Below are 22,486 nucleotides of genomic sequence, written 5' to 3' on the forward strand. Positions count from 1 at the left end.
TCCAGCCAGGGCGCGGAAAAGTTCACCAAACCCTTGCGCCCACCCATAGACTCCGCACCTGCCAGGGCACCAGGGGACTCGCGGAATGAGGGTGGGCTCGGGGTGGTACCAGCTCGTACTCTCCTTTCCCAGTCTCCTAAACGACTGGAAGCGCTCTCGCACCTTGGTGGACGTTGAGCCAGGCGCTTAGTCCGGCTCGCGTGGCTGTGTTCCCATTCCCCGGCGCGGGGCCTCTTGAGCGGATCCCGCAGAGTTCCGCCAGCAAGTCAAAGGTCCGCCGCAGCAGCTAGGCGCGGGAGTGAGGACGTAGATTAGAGCCGCAAGGGGGGTTAGGGGAGGCGCTTCTCCCTGGGGAGGAGACAGTGACAATGTCCTCAGGCGCTGCGCTCCCGCCACTGCCACTCTGCAAAAAGGAAGACACCCCGAATCTATCATCTATCTCTCCAACCTGGTCCAGAGGGCCGCTTCCTGCAGTGGGAGCGGGAGGAGGCTCTAGAGACGCTCCTGCGCAGGAATTGCAAGGTCCCCTTGGAGTTGCAATTCCAGCTCCTTCTTCGGCTTTCTTTCAGCTTCGCTTTCCCGGTTTTTCTATCCGTGTCTGGTATGACCGGGTTAATAAGCCTCAGTTTTTCTCATCTGCAAAAGAGGTTTTGTAAGATCCTTACGAAGGGATTGTTAACCAGTGTGCTCTTTGCTCTGTGTGGAGGTCACTGTGTGGGGTGACCGAAGTTGGGCTCCTACCGCCTGGCCTTTTGATACCTCTGGGTTCCAGGCCATCCACTTGAGGTCTGTCCTCTCGGTAATCACTTGCCTCCGGAGGGAGACTCTAAGACCCTATCCGAGGCGGGGCGGGGGGGGGGGGGGGGGGGGGGGCGTTTGTGGCACTCCAGGCTGCAGGTGCGGCGCGAGCTTCTGTGCCAGAGGGGAAGCCGCCTCTTAGACCCTCCCGTTGCGCGTGACCCGGGTTGAGCCACCTTGGGGCGGATGGTCCCGCCTGTCTATACCCCGGACTTGGTCTCAAAATGTGTGGATCGTTAGGTGTCTTACTAAACTTTGGGCCCAAATTCTTAATTACAAACGACTATTCTGCTGGGCAAAGAGCTAGAGCACCTTGGCTGGGTCCTCTGTCAGTAACACCTTCCTTTAAAACCGGAGATGAATTTGGGGAGAAATTTCTGGCCGAGCCGAAAATGACGCTGGCGTCTAAAGCCGGCCCTGACCCCCAGCGATTCAAATGACAATTATTCCAAAGGAAAGTTATTGTTTTGCTAATACTAGGAACAGCTTGAGAGGGGGGAGATTTGGGTCTTCCTTTAATAATGGAAAGTTAATGGCCAGCCTGTTGTAATTATCTTTATCAGAAGCTCCTCTAATCTGCATGTTTAACAGGGGACCCACTCAAAGGTGCAGCGAGCCATAGACCCACTTTTCAGGACTCGGCCTCCTCTCCGTCGCGCGCAGGGAACCGTGCCGCGTCCCGGTGGGCTCAGAGTTTTCCCCTCTCTCGCTAGATGACCTCAGACTGCTTGGCCCTCAGGGGAGACATTGAGGAGATTCTGTTTCCAGGATTCTGTGTTTGGTAAGGGTGGGCTCAAGGTTTCGAATGACTGGGGTTGGGTGGACTCAAATTTTTGGCTGTGTGAGCCAGGAGTGGTTTACTCACGTGCTTTGTTTGGCGCCAACTTTAACAAATCAGGAAGTTTCACAGGACAATCAGGCTTTCTTTGAATAATCCTAAAATCTGACTAATTTGCCTCCTCGAAGAGGGGTGCCTCCTAGTAGACAGGTCTTATGTTCCTATTTACCGCCCCCCACACACCCAATTTAGAGTCGCCAGATAAAATACTGATATATTCTTACACACACATACACAAATATTCGTTGTTTATCTGAAATTCAAATTTCACTGGACCTCTAGTACTTTTGTTTACTAAACCGGGCACTCTTCTCCGGTCCCCTCTACATCTGTCTCTCTCTACTTCTTCCCCCAGTTCGTGTGAGTTTTGCCCTGGCTAGAGCCATTTAGGGAGCTGGGAGTGGCTTTGGCTGGAGGTGAAGTGGGAGTGGATTAAAGAAACGCTTTCCACTCCCTTCCCCTTGGAGATTTTCGGGGAAGGCTCCGTCGGTGGAGTTGGAGGGCTGGCGTGTGTCGTGTGTCGTATTGGTGGTAGTGTGGCTGGGAATGAGGTCCTAGGTCTTTTTAAAAAATATTTTTTAAAAATTTTATTTATTTAAGTAATCTCTACACCTCACGTGGGACTCAAACTCACAACCCGAGATTCAGAGTCTCATGTTCCTCTGACTGAACCAGCCAGGTACCCCGAGGCCCTAGGTCTTAATGGGCAACTGGGTCTTGGGAGGAGGTTTTGGGGCAGCTGTGAGCGGTACCTCCACCTAGAGAAAGGAAAACCACACCGGGGCCTGAATATGCGGCTTTTAGAGGAACCGGCAGATAGCGGGATCGTCCCCTTCCTACTTTCTTCTCCCACAGAATGAGGGGGGGTCGTGGGGGGGATCGGCTGGGGAGTGGTCAGGAGGACAGCTGTAGAAGAGAGAGAAGGAGGTGATTGAGGGGACTGCAGCTGGGAGGGCGGCGACCGAGGGGAGGGAAACTGGTGGCGTCCCCATTTCGCGGGGTCCGAGGCGATGACGCGTCCGCGCCCCACTGATTGGAGCCCTCCTGGCCCTCCGCGCCCGACGGGCTGTCCGGTAGTATAAAGCGTCCTCTGAGCTGCGCCCACTCTGCAAACGTGACCTAGAGAAGGTCAAGCCTCGGCGACTGAGAAGCAATGACCTACCGGGACGCACTTTCCGACGGGCGCTCCAGGAGCAGGGCGCTGGTGCCTGGCGGCTCCCCTAGCGGCTCGCGCCCCCGCGGCTTCGCCATCACCGACCTGCTGGGCCTGGAGGCTGAGGTGCCTGCACCTGCCGGCCCCGGGCCAGGATCTGGTTGTGAGGCCTCCCCGGCCGCACCCTGCACGGGTCCGGGTCTTGGGGGCTCCTGCCTCGCGCGCGGGGCCCTCCCACTGGGGCTCGGCCTTCTCTGCGGCTTCGGCGTGCAGCCTCCTGTGGCTGCTCGGGCGCCCTGCCTGCTCCTAGCCGACGTGCCGTTCCTGCCACCCGGAGCGCCTGAACCCGCTGCCCAGCAAGCCCCAGGTCGTCCACAGCCCCAGCTCAGCAGCCAGAAGAGCAGCGAGAGCGTCCCGACGTCCGGTAATCAGGCCAGCCCATCCGGGTCTTGCCTCTGTTTCCTCCGGCTTGGGGCCATGCAGGGGTAACTCAGCATCGCCTCACTGAGCCCCCTATTCCCAGCATCCCGGATCTAAGGGAAGTCGGGACCCCAGAGCGTGGCCCCGTCGGGGGAGGAGTATTCTCGCAACCTCGCTCCCCGCCCCTTGCCTCTCCCCAAATCCCTGCCTCTTCTCCGGGATTTGGTCCCGCAGCACAGCGGATATCACCACCACCAGGTTCTGGACCTACCCTGGGGGTCTCGGCAACCAAGCAGCGGTTTCCTGAAGGTTTTTCCCCAGCGCCCGGCGCCTCTCGGCCTCTGCGAACCGCAGAGGTCAGTGAGACCTGGGTGTGCTTGTTCATCACCAGCACAGAACCCAGTACCCTGCAGGCGCTCAAAGGTTTGCTGGATTGGAAAGATTGAAGAGCGCGAGGCCTGGAGGCCTGGAACTGTCCGCCTTCTGGGGTGCTGAAAAGGGAGTCTAGGTACCGCGTTTTTCACCTCGCGCTGCCTTCCCTCTTCCCCACACGCGAGAAAGGAAGTAACCTCGCCAATTTCGTTGTTCTATGCTCAGCATTTTGTTCCGAGCCAAGCTATTTCCTCAAAGAAGTTGAGGCGGAATATGGGGAAAGACAAGGAGGCCATGAAATTCTATAAAGAGCAGAGGCAAAAAAATTGAGAGGTCTGGGGTGTGGGTGGAAGAAAACGGAAAATTATACAAGAAAACGTGGACTGAGAGAAACTATATAGTAGAACCTAGAGTTGAGCATCCAGGCAGCCAAGGCAAAAAGAGTACACTGAGTATCCACTGATAAAAAAGACAAAATAATAAAAGTAAACATGCCAGATCAGCAGGCAAGCAAACTTTCATTCTGCTTTTTTTTCTTTAAAGATTTTATTTATTTATTTGACAGAGACAGAGACAGCGAGAGCAGGAACACAAGCAGTGGGAGTGGGAGAGGGAGAGCAGGCCTCCCACCAAGGAGGGAACCCGATGCGGGACTCGATCCCAGGACCCTGGGATCATGACCTGAGCTGAAGGCAGACGCTCAACGACTGAGCCACCCAGGCGCCCTCATTCTGCTTTTAAAAAACGATTCATAAGTCTCTCTGTAAGATAAAACAAATCCTTCTATTATAAATTTCACTAAAAATCCAGAAACTGCCTTCATAGGTTGAGTTCTTTCTTCTGTGAACACTGATAAAATGAAAGGCAAAATATGGCTAAATTTTGTCAAGAGTGAGTTTCCTGGACCCCACTTCCAGAGATTCAGAATTGGTACAGCAAGGCAGGGAGTGAAGTCCTGACAAGGGTTCTGATGTCAAACCTCAATCCCCGCCCCTGCTTAGAAATGTTGGTGTGTTGGTGTATGGGTTAAGAAGAGGATTAGAGGTAGAAGGAAGTGGATGAATTTGGGAGTTGGGAGCTAAGAGGGGGTAGAGAACTCCATTAACAGCCAAGCAGCTTCACACAGTCTGGGGTTTGAATCCCAACTTCACCATGTACAACCTGTGTGAAATTGGGGAAGTTACTTAATCTCCCCACATCTCAGCTTCCTCATCTGTAAAAATAGGACAATAATAGCAGCTACCTTGGAGTTCTTTTATTTTATGAAGAATAACTGTGATAATGCATGGACAGTGCTAAGCAGAGTGCCTAGAATATAGTAAGTGCTAACAATGCTAAAGTGTATTATTAAATACTCACATACACCAGCAGAATCATAACTTCAGTCCCCATATTAGAATCCAGAGGAGAAAGTGAAAAATATATATTTTTAAAGATTTATTTATTTATTTATTTGAGTGAGAGTGCGCACGTACAAGTGGGGGATGAAGGAGAGAGAATCTCAAGCAGACTCCACATTCAGCGTGGAGCCTAACTTGGGGCTCAGTCTCATAACCCTGAGATCATGACCTGAGCTGAAACCAAGAGTGGGGGTCTTGACAGACTGTGCCACCCAGGTGCCCTGAAAAATATGCTCACCTTTAAAAACTTTTTTTTTTTTTTTAATAAAAGGTAATGTGTTCACCTTTAAAATCTCTTTCTCCTGTGCTAACAGATGAGGACAGCCCATCTGAAGACAGGAGTGGCCTGAAAGTGTCCCCCACACCTGGCAAGAGGAAGAAGAGGCGGCACAGGTATACGACCGGGCTGTCTTCCCTGGCCCTTTACTCAGGACGCAGAATCTGAGAATCTATGGGGCTGCATTATGGCAGGCCCTGGGGCCTCCTGGTTGACACATAGTAGCCGTTTGAGAACATAATTCTGCTATTCACAGGAGGCTGCAGGATAATCTTTGTAACATTTTAAAGACACAATTTTGTGGATCTTTAAAGTAGATCTTCTTGAATTCATTGAGGAGGAAAAATATACTAAAGAACTCTGTTTTGTTTGAACCAAACTTCTGGACTTTCCAGAGGCTAATCATTCAGAGGTGGGATATCCAGTTATCATGAGGTGGCCTTTTAGGGTGTGGAAAGGCAGGCACAGGGTCTTCTACATCTGGGAAGCCTGGCAGTCTCCTGTAGACATGCACTCATGCGTGTGCTTTGGGTCTCTCTACAGGACTGTTTTCACTGCCCACCAGCTGGAAGAGTTGGAGAAGGCATTCAGCGAGGCCCACTACCCTGATGTGTATGCCCGGGAAATGCTGGCTGTGAAAACTGAGCTCCCGGAAGACCGAATACAGGTGTCTGGGGTCCCTTTTCTCTTTCCCAAAGACATCACAGAGAACATGTTTTTCTCATATACACGCAGCCACCTCTAAACAACCCAACACATTTCCCTTGACACACAAACTGAGGCTTACTTAGCTGCAGGTACCAAAATGCTAGAGCTGTTCTGTATGCTTATTCTAAGAAGACATCCTCTGTAACCTGAATAATTTTTTCCTTTTATTAATTAATTCCTTAAAATTACACAATAATGTGTGCTGCAACTAAAAACTATATATATAGTTATATCTATCTATAACTGTATCTATCTATCTGTCATCTATCTATCAATCATCTCTTTGACTATCATTCCCTGAGAGAAACCAACATAAATAGCCTATTGTAACATTTCTGCACACCATCTCTGTGTCATATATATTTGGCACTGAATATGTTTGTATGTATGTACCTATAGATATATGTACACTTATACACATGGAATTTTGCTCTTTGTTTTTACAAAAAGATATTGTGTTATACTTCTTAGCCTCTTTGCTTGACAACACATCTTGGACATTTCTCCAGGTCAGAAGATGTGCCATTAACTCTTTAACAGCTAATCAATATTGCATATTGTTTCTTTATTAAGATAATATTTTCCAGGAGAAATATCACCAACAAACCAACAACTTTATATTAAAAGGGACCATTGCAAGCATGAACTGTTTCCAATCAATGAGAAAAATCAGGAGACATAGTAGTCCACTTCTTTACATGATGTGAGAAAGAATACTTTGATTTTATTTTTGTCATTCCTGGCTCTCTGGAAAACCTTAGTGGAAACTGGTTGAACATTATCCTCACAGTTTGAGTGATGGATAATGAGTGAGTCCCTGTGAGTTTTGAGTGAATAGTAGACACAGCTCCTGTAAGGTCTGGGACTTAAAAACTACTAGTTGGCTGTTTTTAGAACCCCCTGCTCAGGGACACCTAGGAGCATCCTCTTTACTGTGTCTCCTCCTATATGCTCTTCTTCTTCCTGTCCTGCCTCACATTAGGTCTGGTTTCAAAACCGGAGGGCCAAGTGGCGGAAACGGGAGAAGCGCTGGGGTGGGAGCAGCGTGATGGCCGAGTACGGGCTTTATGGGGCCATGGTACGACACTGCATCCCGCTGCCAGACTCCGTCCTCAACTCCACCGAGGGTGGCCTGGTTGGTTCCTGCGCACCCTGGCTCTTGGGTAAGGAAGAGGGCCCTGCAGCCAGCAAGAGGGCCAGAGATGCTGGGGGAAGGGGCAGGGTTCCCTGAAGAGCAGCCATTTGCAAAGCCAGTCAATGTACATTTACTCAGATTTGGGCCCAGAATATCACATTAATTTTAAATAATTCAAAGGCTTGAACTATGGTCAGTAGAATTATTTTTCATTGGAACTGTGTAGACAGTGTGTGGAAAGGTCACATCAGGCCTTGGTTCTAAGAGTAGAATGATATACTTGTAATATGTGAAATATGTTTCCAAAATGTCGTGTCCTATTACAGTGTTTGGAAACCATACAATTTAGAGCTCATGGTAATAGGAATGAGGACAGTGCTAAGCAGTGAAACCTGCATACCAGAGCCAGGGGGTCCGGGGTCTGGATCCTAGTTCTGCCATTAACAACCTGCTTTTCTGTCTCTTAGACTTTTGGTGCTAGAACAGTCTAATGGGTGAGGTCCAAGCTTTGGGGCTGGGCATTTTGGGTGTTTTCTGTTTGCTGTTACCAGAGACTAATGGGCAGGGATCACACCTTGGAGGAATGAGTCACAAGATAGCACCCAGGGCAGGGTAGGAGATAAGAGTTAGGTGTGTGCATGTGTGTGTGTGGGGGGGGGGGGGGTGGGTGGGGTGGAATTCTAGGTTGGTGGGGAGAGATTTTTGTTTAGCAAACACTTTTTTAGCCCCTACCCCTCATTTGCTATGCTGAGACTAGGGATAACAATTGTAAATATGGCCTTGACTTTGCCCTCAAAGACTGAAGACAGAGGGAATTTTGGGCAGGGAACCAAGTCCACCCCTCTGAACTTCCACAAGCAGGCCAGGTATGGGGTTATGGTGCTTACTAGCATCTGCAGACCTGTGGCCACATAAGAAAGTGGGCCCAGTGCTGCCAGACATTCTTACTTTCGGAGAAGCTGGAAGTCTGGCTTTTAATGTGAAATCTCCTGATTTTAAAACATTGGCAACAATTAAATAAAAAAAAAAATCACTTGGATACCTTTGCTGGCTGCACTCCACAGGCCAACATCAGACTTCTACCCTTAATGGGGGTAGTTACCTACCTGGCTCCTCTAGAGGCCCCAGAGACAGACACTGATGAGGGCACTTCTAATGGGATTTAAAGAGCAAAGACAAGGAAGAGATTTACAAAACTGCTGAATTTGGAGATACCTATTTTTATTTTTTCTCTTTTCCTTTTTTGCAAGGGATGCATAAAAAATCCACAGGGATGATAAGGAAACCAGGAAATGAAGAAAAGCTGGCAGGACTCGGGGACTCAGACCACTTCCAGGAAGGTTCTAGCCCAAGACAGGCAGGATCCCAGAAAGGCTCAGATGAAGCCAGCCCTGAGAACGGCTTGGAAGATGTGGCCATTGATCTCTCCAGCTCTGCCCAGCAGGAGACCAAGAAAGCACACCAGAGCACCAGTGGCCGAGGATGCTCAGACTCCTCGGGGCTGGAGGGGCTCCAGCCAGAAAAGGTGGGAGCCTGATGAGGCCCACAGGCCCCACCCTCAAAGGCTGGGCAATATGCTCATCCCTCATGGCATTTTCTACAAGACAAAAGTTGTCTAAAACCAGTACTCTTAGCTGGATTTTCTTCTTCCATTGTCAGGATACAATGCAAAACCACTTGCTTTAAGAAGACAAAGGGTTGATTTAGGGAAAATCCCATTTCACTCTAGAATGGAAACCATTCCTTAAAGGCACTTGAACCAGTTAATTTCATGTAAAATTTTACTTCTTTTTTTGTAGAACTTGAGGAGGGAGGATTTAAAGTTCAAAAAAGCATATTTACTGCTGGGCTTCATTTTGAGATTTGGTTCAATATACTGTGTAGATTGATAGGTGAAGTCTGATGTTCTTACTCTGAATTTGAAAATAGAAATTCATTTAACCTCCAGAGAATCAGATGTCTTTATAAATAGCAAAGACCCCCATATGGACATATGAATGAATTATAGTATCTTTACCTTAAACTTGGCTTTGGGCATTTCAGTTTTCTTGTTAGGCAATACTCTTGTATTATCCTGAGTGTCATTTGATAGGCTGTATATATCAGAACTCATAAACAAGAAAGAAAGCCATACTTTCCCTTCCCTTCTGAAATATTATGGGACCGTGTTTAAATAATTGTTCAATATCTATAAGCAGTGTTTAAAGTCAGACAAGACTTCTTGGTCTTCTAAAATTTAAGTTTGAAAGCACTTTAGCAACTTGGATTTCATGAATGTTTCCTTTCCTGTATTTCTTTTGCCACTTATTTATTATTTAAGAATAAATGTTGTGCGGTTTGTTTGCTTCTCAGGGTGCTCCTTCTGTTACATGTGTACACAACTCCACTATCAGTGATCCCCTAACAAATCTCCTCCCCCCTGCAGCCCCTTTGGCCCTTTTTAATCTCAGGACATCTTCAGGCTGTAGCAGGTATCATGTGTAGCTTTGTAAACTCCCCCTGTGTGGCAGCCAGGTCTAATTAACCTTTTATTATTTTTTAATTTAATTTAATTTAATTTAATTTTGAGAGAGAGAGAATGCGCATGTGTGAGAGTGTGTGGCATGCAAGAATGGGGGCAGGGAGGGGCAAAAGGAGAGGAAGAGAATCCCATGATCTCAGACTCTGAGATCATGACCTGAGTGGAAATGAGGAGTTGGTTGCTTAACTGACTGAGCCACCTGGGTGCCCCTGATTCACCTTTTATTTATTTATTTATATTTTAAAGATTTTATTTATTTATTTGACAGAGACACAGAGAGAGAGGGAACACAAGCAGGGGGAGTGGGAGAGGGAGAAGCAGGCTTCCCGCAGAGCAGGGAGCCCGATGTGGGGCTCGATCCCAGGACCCTGGGATCATGAACTGAGCCAAAGGCAGACTCTTAACGACTGAGCAACCCAGGCTCCCCCCTAATTCACCTTTTAGAGTTCAAGTTCAGAGAGAGCTTAGATACATGAGACAAAAATGTGAAGCTTCATGAAGAAGCCAGAGAGGGGAAGGAAAGTGGGGATCCCCCATTTGAGAGGCCTTCTCTGGAAATTGGTGCAGTCAGACTGGGCCTGCTTTTCTCATCTCTCCGGATGAGAAAAGAGAAGCTTCCTTCCTCTGGTCTATCTTTCCCATCCTAGCTAGTTCCTTACTATTGTGAGAAGTAAATGTTACCTATTCTTACTGTAGAAACAGAGAACCATGAGCACTATCTTCTTTTATTCATTCTGGCTCATAGAGATCATTGCAGAATCCTGAGACTAAAGGGCAAAAGAGCAGGTATTGGTGAAGAACTCTAGCAATTATGTTCTATCTTTCCTGTCTAGAGACAGCAGACCAGGCTCTGAGCCAAGTGGCCATGCTTGTTCTGGACCATCTTCTGCCTCACAGCTGGTTTTAAGATTCTTGCTTCCATCTCACTTCCATCTCCAGGGTTGAGTTTGGGGGAGGGAGCTAGTGACCTGTGCAACTTACATATATCACACTCATAGAATAAAATATTATGCAGCTGCTAAAAATGGTAACGGCATATTTACTTATGTAGTAAGGTATTAATGAAATGTTGGTGAGTAAAAAAACCCGAAACAAATGGAAATAAAGATATAAGTAGAAATAAACAAATATGTAAAGCAGAATGAAAATGAAATAAACAACTTATTTTATATAAAAATATACAAATAGTGGACACATTTCTCTGTAATATTGTAAAGGAAAAGAAAACAGGAAGAGGCAAAAGAGAAAGGGACCAGAACCAGTAATGTAGACCATTTCAAATATATAAGAAAATACTATTCATGACTGGAAAATATATTAATATGTTTTAAAGATCTCCCACAAATGGACACATTTTCTGGAAAAATACATATTACTAACAATGATTCCAGAATAAGCATGAAATTTGAAAAATCACTAACCAAGAAAGTCATAAACAGTTGTACTATAGACAGAAGATCTTCCCCCAGGAATGCAAAGAGAATTTAATATCATGAAAGAAAATTATTTAAACATTTTATTAACAACTCAAAAAACTCAATGAGTCTTAACATTCATTCAAGAAGTACCTATTTCTTTAAAAAAAACTTAAAAAGTAGGAATAGAAGGATGCTTATTTCAAAAAAATAGCATCTTAGTATTTTATAATGCATATGTACATACATACATATATTTAAAAGTACAGTGTTTGAGGTGGCTGTGTTACCTTCATAACATGACTTTTCTGATCTCTCAGTTTTTTCAACATAAAATGGGGATAGTAATAAAACATTCTCATTTCCTCAGAAGATTGGATAAGAGGACATGAGCAATGTACTTAGCTCAGTTTCTGGCATGGCAGAGAAAAAGCAAAAAAAAATTAGCTATTATATGACTATTATTGGCATTCCTATTAAGACTCAAATGAGAATACTTATCACCATTATTTAACAACATGGGAACAACTAAGTACAGAATGGAATAGCAACCTATTGGAATGTTCTGGGTAAGCAAAATTTAGGAAGAGTTCCAGGAACAAAGTAGGATAGACTTTTGGTCTTCTTTCATATTTTCTCAGTCTCATAAAATTAGTATGTAAAAATAAAATAAACTTGTTAATATTATTAAAATAGTAATACCTGTTTTCAATTTAGAGCTAAGTTCACACTGGACAAAAACTCTTAAAAATACAGTGCGAAAACTTTTTATGATGAAAAGTCTGTACTCTGCCCACGTCTCCTGTCTGGTTCTCAAAAGTGCCAGTTTGATAATGAAGAAATAAGCAGGCTTTTTACACATAGTCTTCTCAAACCCTTACTGAAATCATGCAACAGGTCAAAGTGAGATCTGACCACAGACTGACAACAGGACTGAATCATTTCCAGCTCTCAAAATTGTTTCCTGGCTGAAATGTGACTGTAAAAGCTCAAAAGAAGATTTTAAAAAGAACACAATTTTAGCAAGGCCCATTTGGAAAGATTCCTAGTATGTCACACTCCCAGCTAGCCTTCAGCAGCAGGATGCAGCGCATCAATGCATGAGAAACGTTCATGAACTCAGGAGATATTTTCAGAAATGACACCTGAACAAGACATGGAAATCACTATTGTTTACTTTGGTTTAGCAGTATAAATATTATAAACTATCTGCACACAGTATATATATTTCTGAACCATTTAAGAGGAAGTTGTTTACATCATCTGCCCCTTTATCTCTTCTTTTCTGGCCTTATTGAGATATAATTGACATAGACCACTGTGTAAGTGTAAGGTGTACAATCTGATGATTTGATACATGTATATATTGCAAAACGTTTACTGCAATAGGGGGGTTAACACATCCTTCACCTCACAGCATTACCATTTGTTGTTGTTATGGTGAGAACATTAAAATGCTACTCTCATAACTACTTTCAAGTATGCAATGTGGTATTGACAACTTATGGTCACCATGCTGTACCTTAGATCCCCCAGAATTTATCTTGTAACTGAAAGTTTGTACCTTTTGACCAATATCTACCCGTTTCCTCCATCCTCTGCCCTGGCAATCACCATTCTACTGCTTCTATGGGTTTCGTGTTTTCAGATTCCACATATAAGTGCGATTGTATAGTATTTGTCTTTCTCTTTGTTGGTTTGCAAGCTCCTCGGGAGCTTCCTAGGTGAAATCTGAAAACTGTATGCAACTGTATGTGGAGGGTAGGGAGAGATGGAAGAAAGAGGCAGGCACTCCAGGTTGGCGGGGGCAGTTCTAATATGCAAAAGGAACTTACATACAAGGCTTGTCTTGGGTGGCATCAAAATAAGTAGATTTCTGCACCTGCCTGCCAGATCTTAAAAGTTTTTACAGAGGTCTTAAGTGGGTTCAGTCACATATACTGTCCAGATGGTTTCAGGACCACATTCACTTTCTCAAGTTTGTGTCCTTAGGGAAGCCTTTGAAGTGGGAAAGGAAAGTGGAATGCACGTTCTAGGAACAGAGGAGGGGGTGAGGATCTTCTGATTATCAGGGTCCAGCTCATGGGTGAACTGGCAGTCATATCTTCTGGATGACCTCCCCCAACAGTCTGTCTGACTTATTTCACTTAGCATAAAATCCTCAAGGTCCATCCATATTGTTGTAAATGGCAGGATTTGCTTCTTTTTATGGCTGAATAATATTCTATTATATATTCATAAATTATATATGTTATATATATTTATTACATATATATATATCAATTATATATATATATCTCACTTTCTTTATCCATTCATTCACCTGTCAGTAGACACTTAGGTTGTTTCCATGTCTTGGCTATTGTAAATAATACTGCAGTGAACCATGGGAGTGCAGATATCTCCACAAGGTACTGATTTCATTTCCTTTGGATCTATCCCCAGAAGTTGGATTGCTGGATCATATGGTTGTTCTATTTTTAATTTTTAAAAGAACTTCCATATTCTTTTCCATTGTGGTTGTACCTGCTTCTTTGTCTCTTAAAGCTGTGTGTATTTCCTAAGGATGAGGTTATACAGGAATATCTCTGATATGAGCAGCTGAAAGGATTAGAAGGGTGGCTGAGTAGAAAGGCTGAGTGTGGGAGATAGGGCAGGGGCTCCTGTTACCTGCTATACAACCTCCTGCATTATTTGAGTTTTTAACAAGGACATATGATTATTTGATTAATAATTTTTAAAAGATTTTATTTTTAAGTAATCTCTATACTCCACATGGGGCTCGAACTCACAACCCTGAGATCAAGAGCCACATGCTCCACTGATTAAGCCAGTGAGCCACCTGGCTAGGTCCCCAACAGTTTTTTAAAATAAGGGAAACTTATGTTGGAAGGCACATATTTTGGAGGTAGGCGGGCATGCTAATTGTTTCTCAAATCCTTTGAGGAGGTCAAATTGGTGGACAAGGCTATGTATGATCTGGGGAAGAATCCTTTCTGTCTAGAAGAATAAATCACTTCCCATCTACTCAGGCATTTAGAAATTCTTGCAGGTGGTGTCCTAGGAATTCAAATTTTAAGTACTTTGAAGGTTGAGAGATTTAGACTTTCTGCTCTGCATTTCCATATTGCTGAGCTCATGCTGGGCATATAATGGCAGCTAATGAACTCTGGGTCATTGGTTTTGATATTGCTTTTGAGATTCTTTGGCCTTACTTTGGACACTGAGTAGGGGCTGCAAAGTTTTTCAGAATTCTGGGAATGAGAACAAGAGTCTGTAATGGGTGTAGCGATTTCCCTAGCAGCTCTAAGAAGACATGTCTCTCCAAGAATTGTTGTGAAATACTCTATTTCCCAATTTTAACTTTGGTTCATCTGGGCCCCTATTTATGGGATTTTATCAGATAGCACACAAGCTGCTTCAAACCCTGTTTTGGTGCATGATCACCTTTAGCTACACCCTTTAATGCTGCTGAATTTTCCTCCTTTGGGCAATTTCTCATGCAGCTTTATTCTCCCTAAATAAGCATGCCAATTTCCCTTTATTACCACTGATGATCCCTCTTTCAGACTCCCCACTTGCAGGCCTCCCAGATATGCAAAGGTTCAACAACCTTAGAATGAAGGTAAAGATCTTCCAGGTTTGTTGTATTCTTTCCCACATTTGGCACCTGGTTGATGAGGGTAAAATGGTATCCATGACATCTAGGTCCAATATACAGTTGTAGAAAGCTGCTCTTTCAGAAACATCTCTCCACATTAAAGGGCTTTGTCCATCACTCTGAAGTACTTCTACACCAGTTATCTATTAGGAGGGAACTGTGGATACCCACAGCACTATTCTCACTTTTTTGGACACCCTCTCTCCTTAAAAGTTCATCCAAGGCTGGCTGCCTTTTGTCTCTTCCTTCCATCAAAAGGAAGGATGGAAAGAAGGAAGGAAGGAAGGAAGGAAGGAAGGAAGGAAGGAAGGAAAGAAGGAAGGAAGGAAGAGAAAGAAAGAAAGAAAGAAAGAAAGAAAGAAAGAAAGAAAGAAAGAAAGAAAGAAAGAAAGAAAGAAAAAGAAGAAAGAAAGAAAGAAAGAAAGAAAGAAAGAAAGAAAAAGAGAAAGAAAGAAAGAACAAAAGAAAGAAAGAAAGAAAGAAAGAAAGAAAGAAAGAAAGAAAGAAAGAAAGAAAGAAAGAAAGAAAGAAAGAGGAAGAAAGAAAAAGGCAAAAAAAACAGACACCACAAGTTTACACACTGGTGCCACCTGTTGGCAAACACATTGATATGCTTTTGCCTTGCTTTTAGCTTAGTACCAATCTAAATTCACAGCTTGAACATTTTTATGTGAAGGAATTTCTTTTGTTCTACCTTTATCTTTCCAACTCGCCCTCTACATCACCAGCTGTGGCAGTCTTCTCATTGACTGCTGATCTTTGAAATGTTTCTGTTCACATAATTGTCCTGTTGGCCACCTTGCTGGTCTGTGGTTCAGCCTCATTTACCATTTTAGGACTTCTTTTTCACCCCCTTCCACCTAAGGCCACCAGCACTACCTCTTTTTCTCTTTCCCTCTTCAACACACTGTCAGTTTTATATAATGACTAAAGTTGCATTAAATCCTGAACGAAGGCACTAGGGTTGTAGCTGAGTGTGGGAGGTGGGGAGATTCTGGGATCTCTTTATCACGTGTAGGGAGCATGTGGAGGGGTTGGAATTCCATAAAAATGAATATTGCAAGGAAGTGTGTTCATGTGTGTGTGTGAGGGGTGTGGGGGGTGTGGGGGAAAAGAAATCCATTTCTTTTACCAAGTAATACAATGAAGAGTCCTTAAAGAAATTTCTGATTGAGATACTCCTGTGACCCACATCACATCTTCTTGAACATCTCTTACTCTGGCTGCATCAACTGGCTTTGCAAATCTGGCCGCTGCATGGAATGTCTCTTGCTTTCCACCTGGGCTCCTTGGACATTGAGGTATGGATCCTTTTGGGAGTTCACCTGGTACTTTCACCTGTGAGACTTGAAAGTGCAAAGAGTCACAACACATGACCGGTGGGGGGGTGGAATCTTTGTGAAGGATTTGCCCCTGTTATGGGCAAAACTCACGTGCATTCCACAAAGCAGCCGAATGTCTTGGTGGAGCCCAGCCCCAGTGGCCCACAGGGGTGACCAGCTGGAGAATGGACCCTTGCTGTGGCGTTCCCTCCTTCTTTTTCTCTCTCCTGCTCCTCTGCCACCACTCGTCTCCTTTCCCTGGATGTCTTCCCAAGCCAAGCCATGTGCTCACAAGTCCTCAAGGGTCTCAAGTGGGGTGGGATGGGGCCACATCGTAGCCATGACAGAAGTATAGTGGAATCTGAAGGAGCTCTTACGATCTAAAAATTCCATCTGCACACAGACTGGCTTTACTGAATTCAGTTTTGTAAATAAAGCTTGAATCCAACCAAACAACCATTTTTGTAAATCTAAATGATGTCCAGTCACTGTCCCAATTTTTATGAGATGGTTTTTGGGATTGTGTATACATGGCCTGAAAATTATGAGGGTCAATTTGTTAGTTTCTTCTTGTATTTCTGTCAATTTTTACTTTCTGCTTTTCGAATTGTATTTTTAGGTGTACACAAGTTAAGAATTACTGGATTTTCCTGGTGATCACTTACCATATATAATTTCCCTATTTATCTCCCCTCCTATTTTGAATTATAGTCAATTTTGTCCAATATTTAATTCATATTTATTTGGTGAATATTTTCCATGCTTTCAGTATCAATATTCCATATATTTACATTTTTAGGTTGAGGTATATGGCTTGAAAAAATATCTAGTTGGAATTTTTTTTATCCATTCCAACAATATTTGTCTTTAACAAGAGAATTTACTCCATTTACATAGAATATAATTATTGACCTTTTGGAATCTATTTTCACTAATTTATTTTTATGTATGTTTAAAAACATTTTCCACCTTTTCTTTCTTTTAAATTTGTTTCTCTTTTCTATCCATATCTCAGATTGCTCAGATTTTCTTATTTTATTTTCCCTGCTACTAGATTAGAAGTTATATTTCTATTTGTGGTTAGTCTAGAAATTGTAACAGTCATATTTATTTAAATTTAAAACTCTCCCAACCAGGGGAAGGATTATAGGATGCTACTCCCATCCACTTCTACACTCCCGTTGTTCAGGATTTTGTTTCCATCTCTGTTAACTCCACCATGTACACATTGCTGTTAAAATTATATTGCTAATGTTTGTTTTGGTTTACCCACAAGTGCAACAATTTTCTTGCTTACCCTCCTCTTGCCTTTCAGATCTTCATTTGGGGCTAATTTCTTTTCCTCCTGAAGGAATTCATTAATGAGGGAGTAAAGTAGAGAATTCTATTAGTTTTTGTTTTGTACTTTGCACTTGTTCTTGAAAAATGATTTCACTAGCTACACTATTCACAGTTGACAATTATTTTCCTATAATAGTTTAAAGATATACCACCTGTGCCGCTGTCAGTCTAATCACCCTTCCTGTGTAGGTGATCTACCTTTTCTTTCTGTTTTTATGACCTGCTGCTTGTCTTCTCTTTGGTTTCTGACAGTTTTACTATGATGTGTAGGTGTTGATTTCATTTTATTTAAGTGGCTTAGACTTTGTGCACTTTAGAGGCTGAGTATGTCTTTCATTAATTCTGGAAAATGTGCAGCTTTTAACTCACTGAATATTGACTCTTCTCATCATCTCCTCTGGAACTTCAAATGTGTGTGTGTGTGTGTGTGTGTGTGTGTTCCACACCCCATGTCTTACACCTTCTTTCCCAAATTTTCTATCCTTTTAACTCTATGCTACAATTTCTATTTAATGGGGGAAATTAGATTAATTATAGCTACTACTGATACAATGTTTGGACATAAATCCCTTGATCTTGTTTTATATTTTCTAACTTACCATTCTTGCTTATTCCTTTCCCATCTTACTCATTTCAGCTTTTTTTTTTTGATTGATCAAATTTTGTTCCATTTCCTTCACCAATGATTTATAGTTATTTCTCTATTTCTAGTTTTCTAGACTTATTTCTGATTTCTAAAAACAAACTGTGTGTGTGTTTGGGCTGTAGTTTTTTCTCCAAATTTCACCATTTGTCTCCCATCTGCTAGGGGCTCCTCCTCAGGATTTTTCTTCAACCATGGTGTTATAGACCAAATGTTTGTATGCCTCCAAAACTCGTGTGTTGAGATCCTAACCCCGGTGTGCTGGCATTAGGACGCGGTGACTGGGGAGATGCTGAGGTCATGAGGGTGGAGCCCACATGATGGGGTTTAGTGCCCTTGTAAAAGAGACCCCTGAGAGCTCGCTTGCCCCTCCCACCATGTGAGGACATAGTAAAATGAAGGCTGTCTAAGAGCCAGGACGAGGGTTCTCCCACCAGATATTGGATCTGCCAGCGCCTCCAGAACAAGGAGAAATTAACTTCTGTTGAAGTCATCCAGTTGGTCGTACTTGTTATAGCAGCCCAAATGGACCAAGACATGAAGCCTATCACTCCCCATTTTATCAGAATTTTGAATAAATTATTTCATATACCCCGTCCATCACCTTGATCTCTCTCTCTCTTTCTCTGTCTCCCTGCCATATATAACAGATGTCTCATCTCCTTCACCAGAGTGTCTGTCCCTTGAGTTCAGGACTGCCACATTTCCTTGGACACAATCAATCTTTGTTCATGAACTCACTAAAGAGACAAAGACTATTTCAAAGGATCTCATTATTCAGGAAACGCTCTTGGACTTCCTTTGATGGTGATATGATTTCAAGGAATGTATTGTGTTCTTCTGGTTGATCTGTCCTGTAGTACAAACATTAGGTTTCCCAGACAAGATAGGAAGTAACTTTAACATTAAATGTAAACTTCCCAGAAAAAAGAATGAAATATTGCCATTTGCAACAAATAGATGGATCCAGAGAGTATTATGCTAAATGAATTATGTCAATCAGAGAAAGACAAATACCACATAATTTCACTCATATGTGGACTTTCTTTTTCATACGTGGACTTTAAGAAACAAAACAAACAAGCAAAGGAGAGAGAGAGAGAGAAACCAAGAAACAGACTCTTAATTATAGAGAACAAACTGATGGTTACCAGAGGGGAGGGAGGTGGGTGGAGGGAATGGGTGAGTTGGGGGACAGGGATTAAAGACAATATGATGGGGAAAAAAAACTTAAATGTAGAATCCATCACCAGGTGGCAGTGTTGGCCAGCTTTAAATTTCTCAAAACTGCTGTCAAATTTGGTGATGCTAGATTTATATTTTCTATCACCGATTTTCTGATCCAATCGAATACTACACGTCTTCCTGGATTTTCAGGTGGTGCTTTCAGGGTTGGGACCCTGTTTAATCTGTCTTTGGGACCAGCAGGGACTGGCCCCAGGGAAAGCAGTGTCCACCCCAGGTGGCCAGCACATGGCTGACCCCTTTCCTGCCACGGTCTTTGTCTCAAAGTTGTGCCTGAATGTAAACCCTCACATTTGGGTTGATTGAGTTGAGAGGCTGGGGAGCCCATGGAAGCATTGCTGAGGCCACAGGCAAAGAGAGCAAGAATGGTTTCAGCTTCTTTTGCTTTCTTGGAGCAGGAAAAAAGGGGACTGACAGCTCAGACCTGCCCAAAGACTGCTCCCTGGTTTCCCTTCCTCCCCTGTAGACTCTTGCGATGGAGGACCCAAGCATCCAGGGTGATCACTGCATGAACAAGTGTCTCAGCAAGGATACCCACAGCACTAAGACTATGAAAGGGACAGGGTGGGCTGCTGATGGGCATTAGGACCTTTGACTAGGAGTGAGTGGAGACTCATCTCTGCAGGTCTCTGCCGGAGGATGAACCCACCAGATGAACCATGAGGAAAAGTGGCCATTGGGCCTTTCTGGCACATGCGGGAAATCCACACACTGATCAGGATGACTGTCCTAGCTTGGGAGTTGGCTTCTCTGAACAGTGTTGGACTTGGCTGTCTCTTCCACTTTGCCCTCTGGAGTATAAGCCTCTTCCTCCTCCTGTTACCTCCCCACTGAGTCACCATTTGATCTCAAAGGGAACTCCAAGGGTGAGCTGAGAACCCTCTCTAGTTTTCCACCCCCTCAATTTTTTGTTTCATCCAAGTTGAAATACAAACCTTCCCAGGCAGAACTGGCTGCCATTCTCAGAAGCTGCTAGACCAGAAACCCATCAGACCATCAATCTCTGGTTGCACTTCTGTCCAGGATAAAGCCAGTTTTAATTGGGCCAGCTTTAAAGAAAACCACAAACAGTGCTCCTGACTGCATCAGTCAGAGTGTGAGCTGAGACAGAGGGGATGTCTCTGTTGGAGACATCCTGGAGTTGATCTTGGTTTTCACCTCTTGTCTTGCTCTTTGGTGGTGAGCCCTCCCACCCTGTGGTTGCTGTGCATTGCTGGGTTAACCCTGCAGGGCATGGGGTGGGGCAATTCATCCACAGGGATCTGGTGCGCAGTGTTACAAGATGGGAGACAAAAGTTGTCTTGCAGCTGAATGGGAATCATTGAGCCCCCACTGCCGAAGTGGATGGATACAAACCTCCCCATGGGTCACTACCGCTGAGGTCATGGCAACACTGGGAAGTGGGAACCTGGGGGGAAGGTTTCCCTGACACCCTTCTGAAAGCACTCCCAGACTCCCAGACAACCAAGTGTTCTCCTCCTTCCGACCTGCTTCAAGGCTCCTGTTATGGAATTTTGGTTTTGGTTTTGTTTTGCATTTCAAGTCATTTGAGCTGCTGTCTCTCTGCCTCTGCCCACCCCCGCCCCCGCCCCCGTGGTAATCTTGAGCTCAGGGGTTGTGTTTGGTTCATCCTTGTCAAGCTGTCAGCCCTTTGCACTGGGTTGTGCACACAGGAGTGGCTCCACAGATAACCTTTGCATGTCATTGAAGAGAAGTGCAGAATGAAGAGAACAGGAAAGGAAGCGATACAGAGTGGGTAAGCAGAGAACTTTGAAGGTTTTTGTGGAGGCACGTGACTTTACAGATTTGGTGAGTTAGTGCTAGGTCTTGCTGACTGGGGCAGGCAGTTCTCCCAGGTCCGTTATCAACAAAACTGTTTCTAGGAGCACCCAAGTGCTCTGAGTAATGTAGGTGGTTGGACCTAAGAAGGCAAATGGCAAAGGGGGTATTGGTGGGCTATACCCTCCAACATGAACATCAGACCTAAGATGTAAAGTAAACCCCAGCTTCCCATGGGAAACCTTCCAGGCCTCCCTACTTCTGCACCTGCCAATGTACAGTTTTCAATGCTAAGGGGCCTGTTGGGAAGAAAATGTGACCAGCACTGCCTGGATGGTCTGCTGTTCTCTCAGTACCACTGGGGCCCCATGGAAGCAGCCCTGTGGATATGGCTGGGGCAGGTGGACAGTGGCTCCACTTTATTCTAGTTCTGGGAGATATGCTTCCTGGAGGCAGAAATGATGGCCTTGGCCTCGGGGACCCCAGGGCTATGACACTCAGGAGGAAGCTTCCCAGGTCATCTCTTGTGTAATGGGCTACAGGAAGCGCAATTCTGTACCACCTGAATTCTGAAATGCTTTATGTACACATAATTACTTCTCTTTACCCAACCTGAAGGAAACAAGAACTATGTACTCCTTTATTTTTTAAAGGTTTATTTATATATTTGTTTATTTGGGGGGGGAGGGGCAGAGGGCGAAGAAGAGAGAGGCCTAAGAAGACTCTGTGCTGAGCTGGAAGCCCAATACAGGGCTCAATCTCATGACCCTGAGATCACAACCTGAGCTGAAACTAAGAGTCCGATGCTTAACCAACTGCGTCATGCATGTGCCTCTGTACTTCGTTGTTTTAAAGTTGAGTCAATTCTATGTACTTTTCTCATTGTAATCGTGAGGCTTCTTCCTCTGGAAGGCTACATCGGCTCCCTTACAGCACCACAGCTGAGTTCCAAGAAAGCTGGAGCTGCAGCTGGGGCCTAGATCTGGGTCTGTCTGAGCGGGATGCCTCCTTCGGTCCAGCATCAAAGCCATCCACCAGCCTGCATTCAAGAGGTGGGGGACAGGCTCCTCTCTCAATGGGGCAGCACACTATCCCCTATACACAGGGGATGAAGTGTTGGTGGCAGTCTTGGAACCCCCTGCCACAGTTATAATCTTCATTGACAATTTTATATTTTCTGTTAAAAATGAAGATTCAGGCCACATGGGGAAGCAGCTACTGAGATGGGAGCGAGAGTGCTGGGTGTCAGTGCTGCTCTTCCACAGGCACACTGTGTGCTCTTCAGTAAGCCTGTTTATTTCTTTGGGCTCAGTTTCCTCATCTGTTCCACCAGGGGGTTGGTCATTGGTGGGACTTGATAGTTGTAGATAATTTTTAAACTAAGTAAAAAATGTGCTTGGCACAGAGCAAGACACATGCGTACTGTTATAGCTATTTCACTCTTCACCAGCCTTAAAA

The 22,486-nt window shown here is 44.4% G+C and overlaps 1 protein-coding gene across 1 annotated transcript; it reads left to right on the forward strand.

Moving 5' to 3' along the window:
* Nucleotides 1-2,789: 2,789 nt before the first annotated feature.
* Nucleotides 2,790-8,638, forward strand: VSX1 (visual system homeobox 1). The gene is made up of 5 exons (XM_027624104.1): nucleotides 2,790-3,213; nucleotides 5,296-5,374; nucleotides 5,802-5,925; nucleotides 6,949-7,129; nucleotides 8,352-8,638. The coding sequence occupies exons 1-5, from the start codon at nucleotides 2,790-2,792 to the stop codon at nucleotides 8,636-8,638; spliced, it is 1,095 nt and encodes a 364-aa protein (XP_027479905.1).
* Nucleotides 8,639-22,486: the final 13,848 nt, after the last annotated feature.

The sequence above is a fragment of the Zalophus californianus genome, chromosome 8, assembly GCF_009762305.2.
Source record: "Zalophus californianus isolate mZalCal1 chromosome 8, mZalCal1.pri.v2, whole genome shotgun sequence".
NCBI lineage: Eukaryota > Metazoa > Chordata > Mammalia > Carnivora > Otariidae > Zalophus > Zalophus californianus.

Coding starts and splice junctions, on each gene's coding strand:
- VSX1 (XM_027624104.1), top strand. CDS start 2,790: ATGACCTACCGGGACGCACTTTCCGACGGGCGCTCCAGGAGCAGGGCG. Junction 5,375..5,801: donor AGGAAGAAGAGGCGGCACAG/GTATACGACCGG, acceptor GTCTCTCTACAG/GACTGTTTTCACTGCCCACC. Junction 7,130..8,351: donor CTGCGCACCCTGGCTCTTGG/GTAAGGAAGAGG, acceptor CTTTTTTGCAAG/GGATGCATAAAAAATCCACA.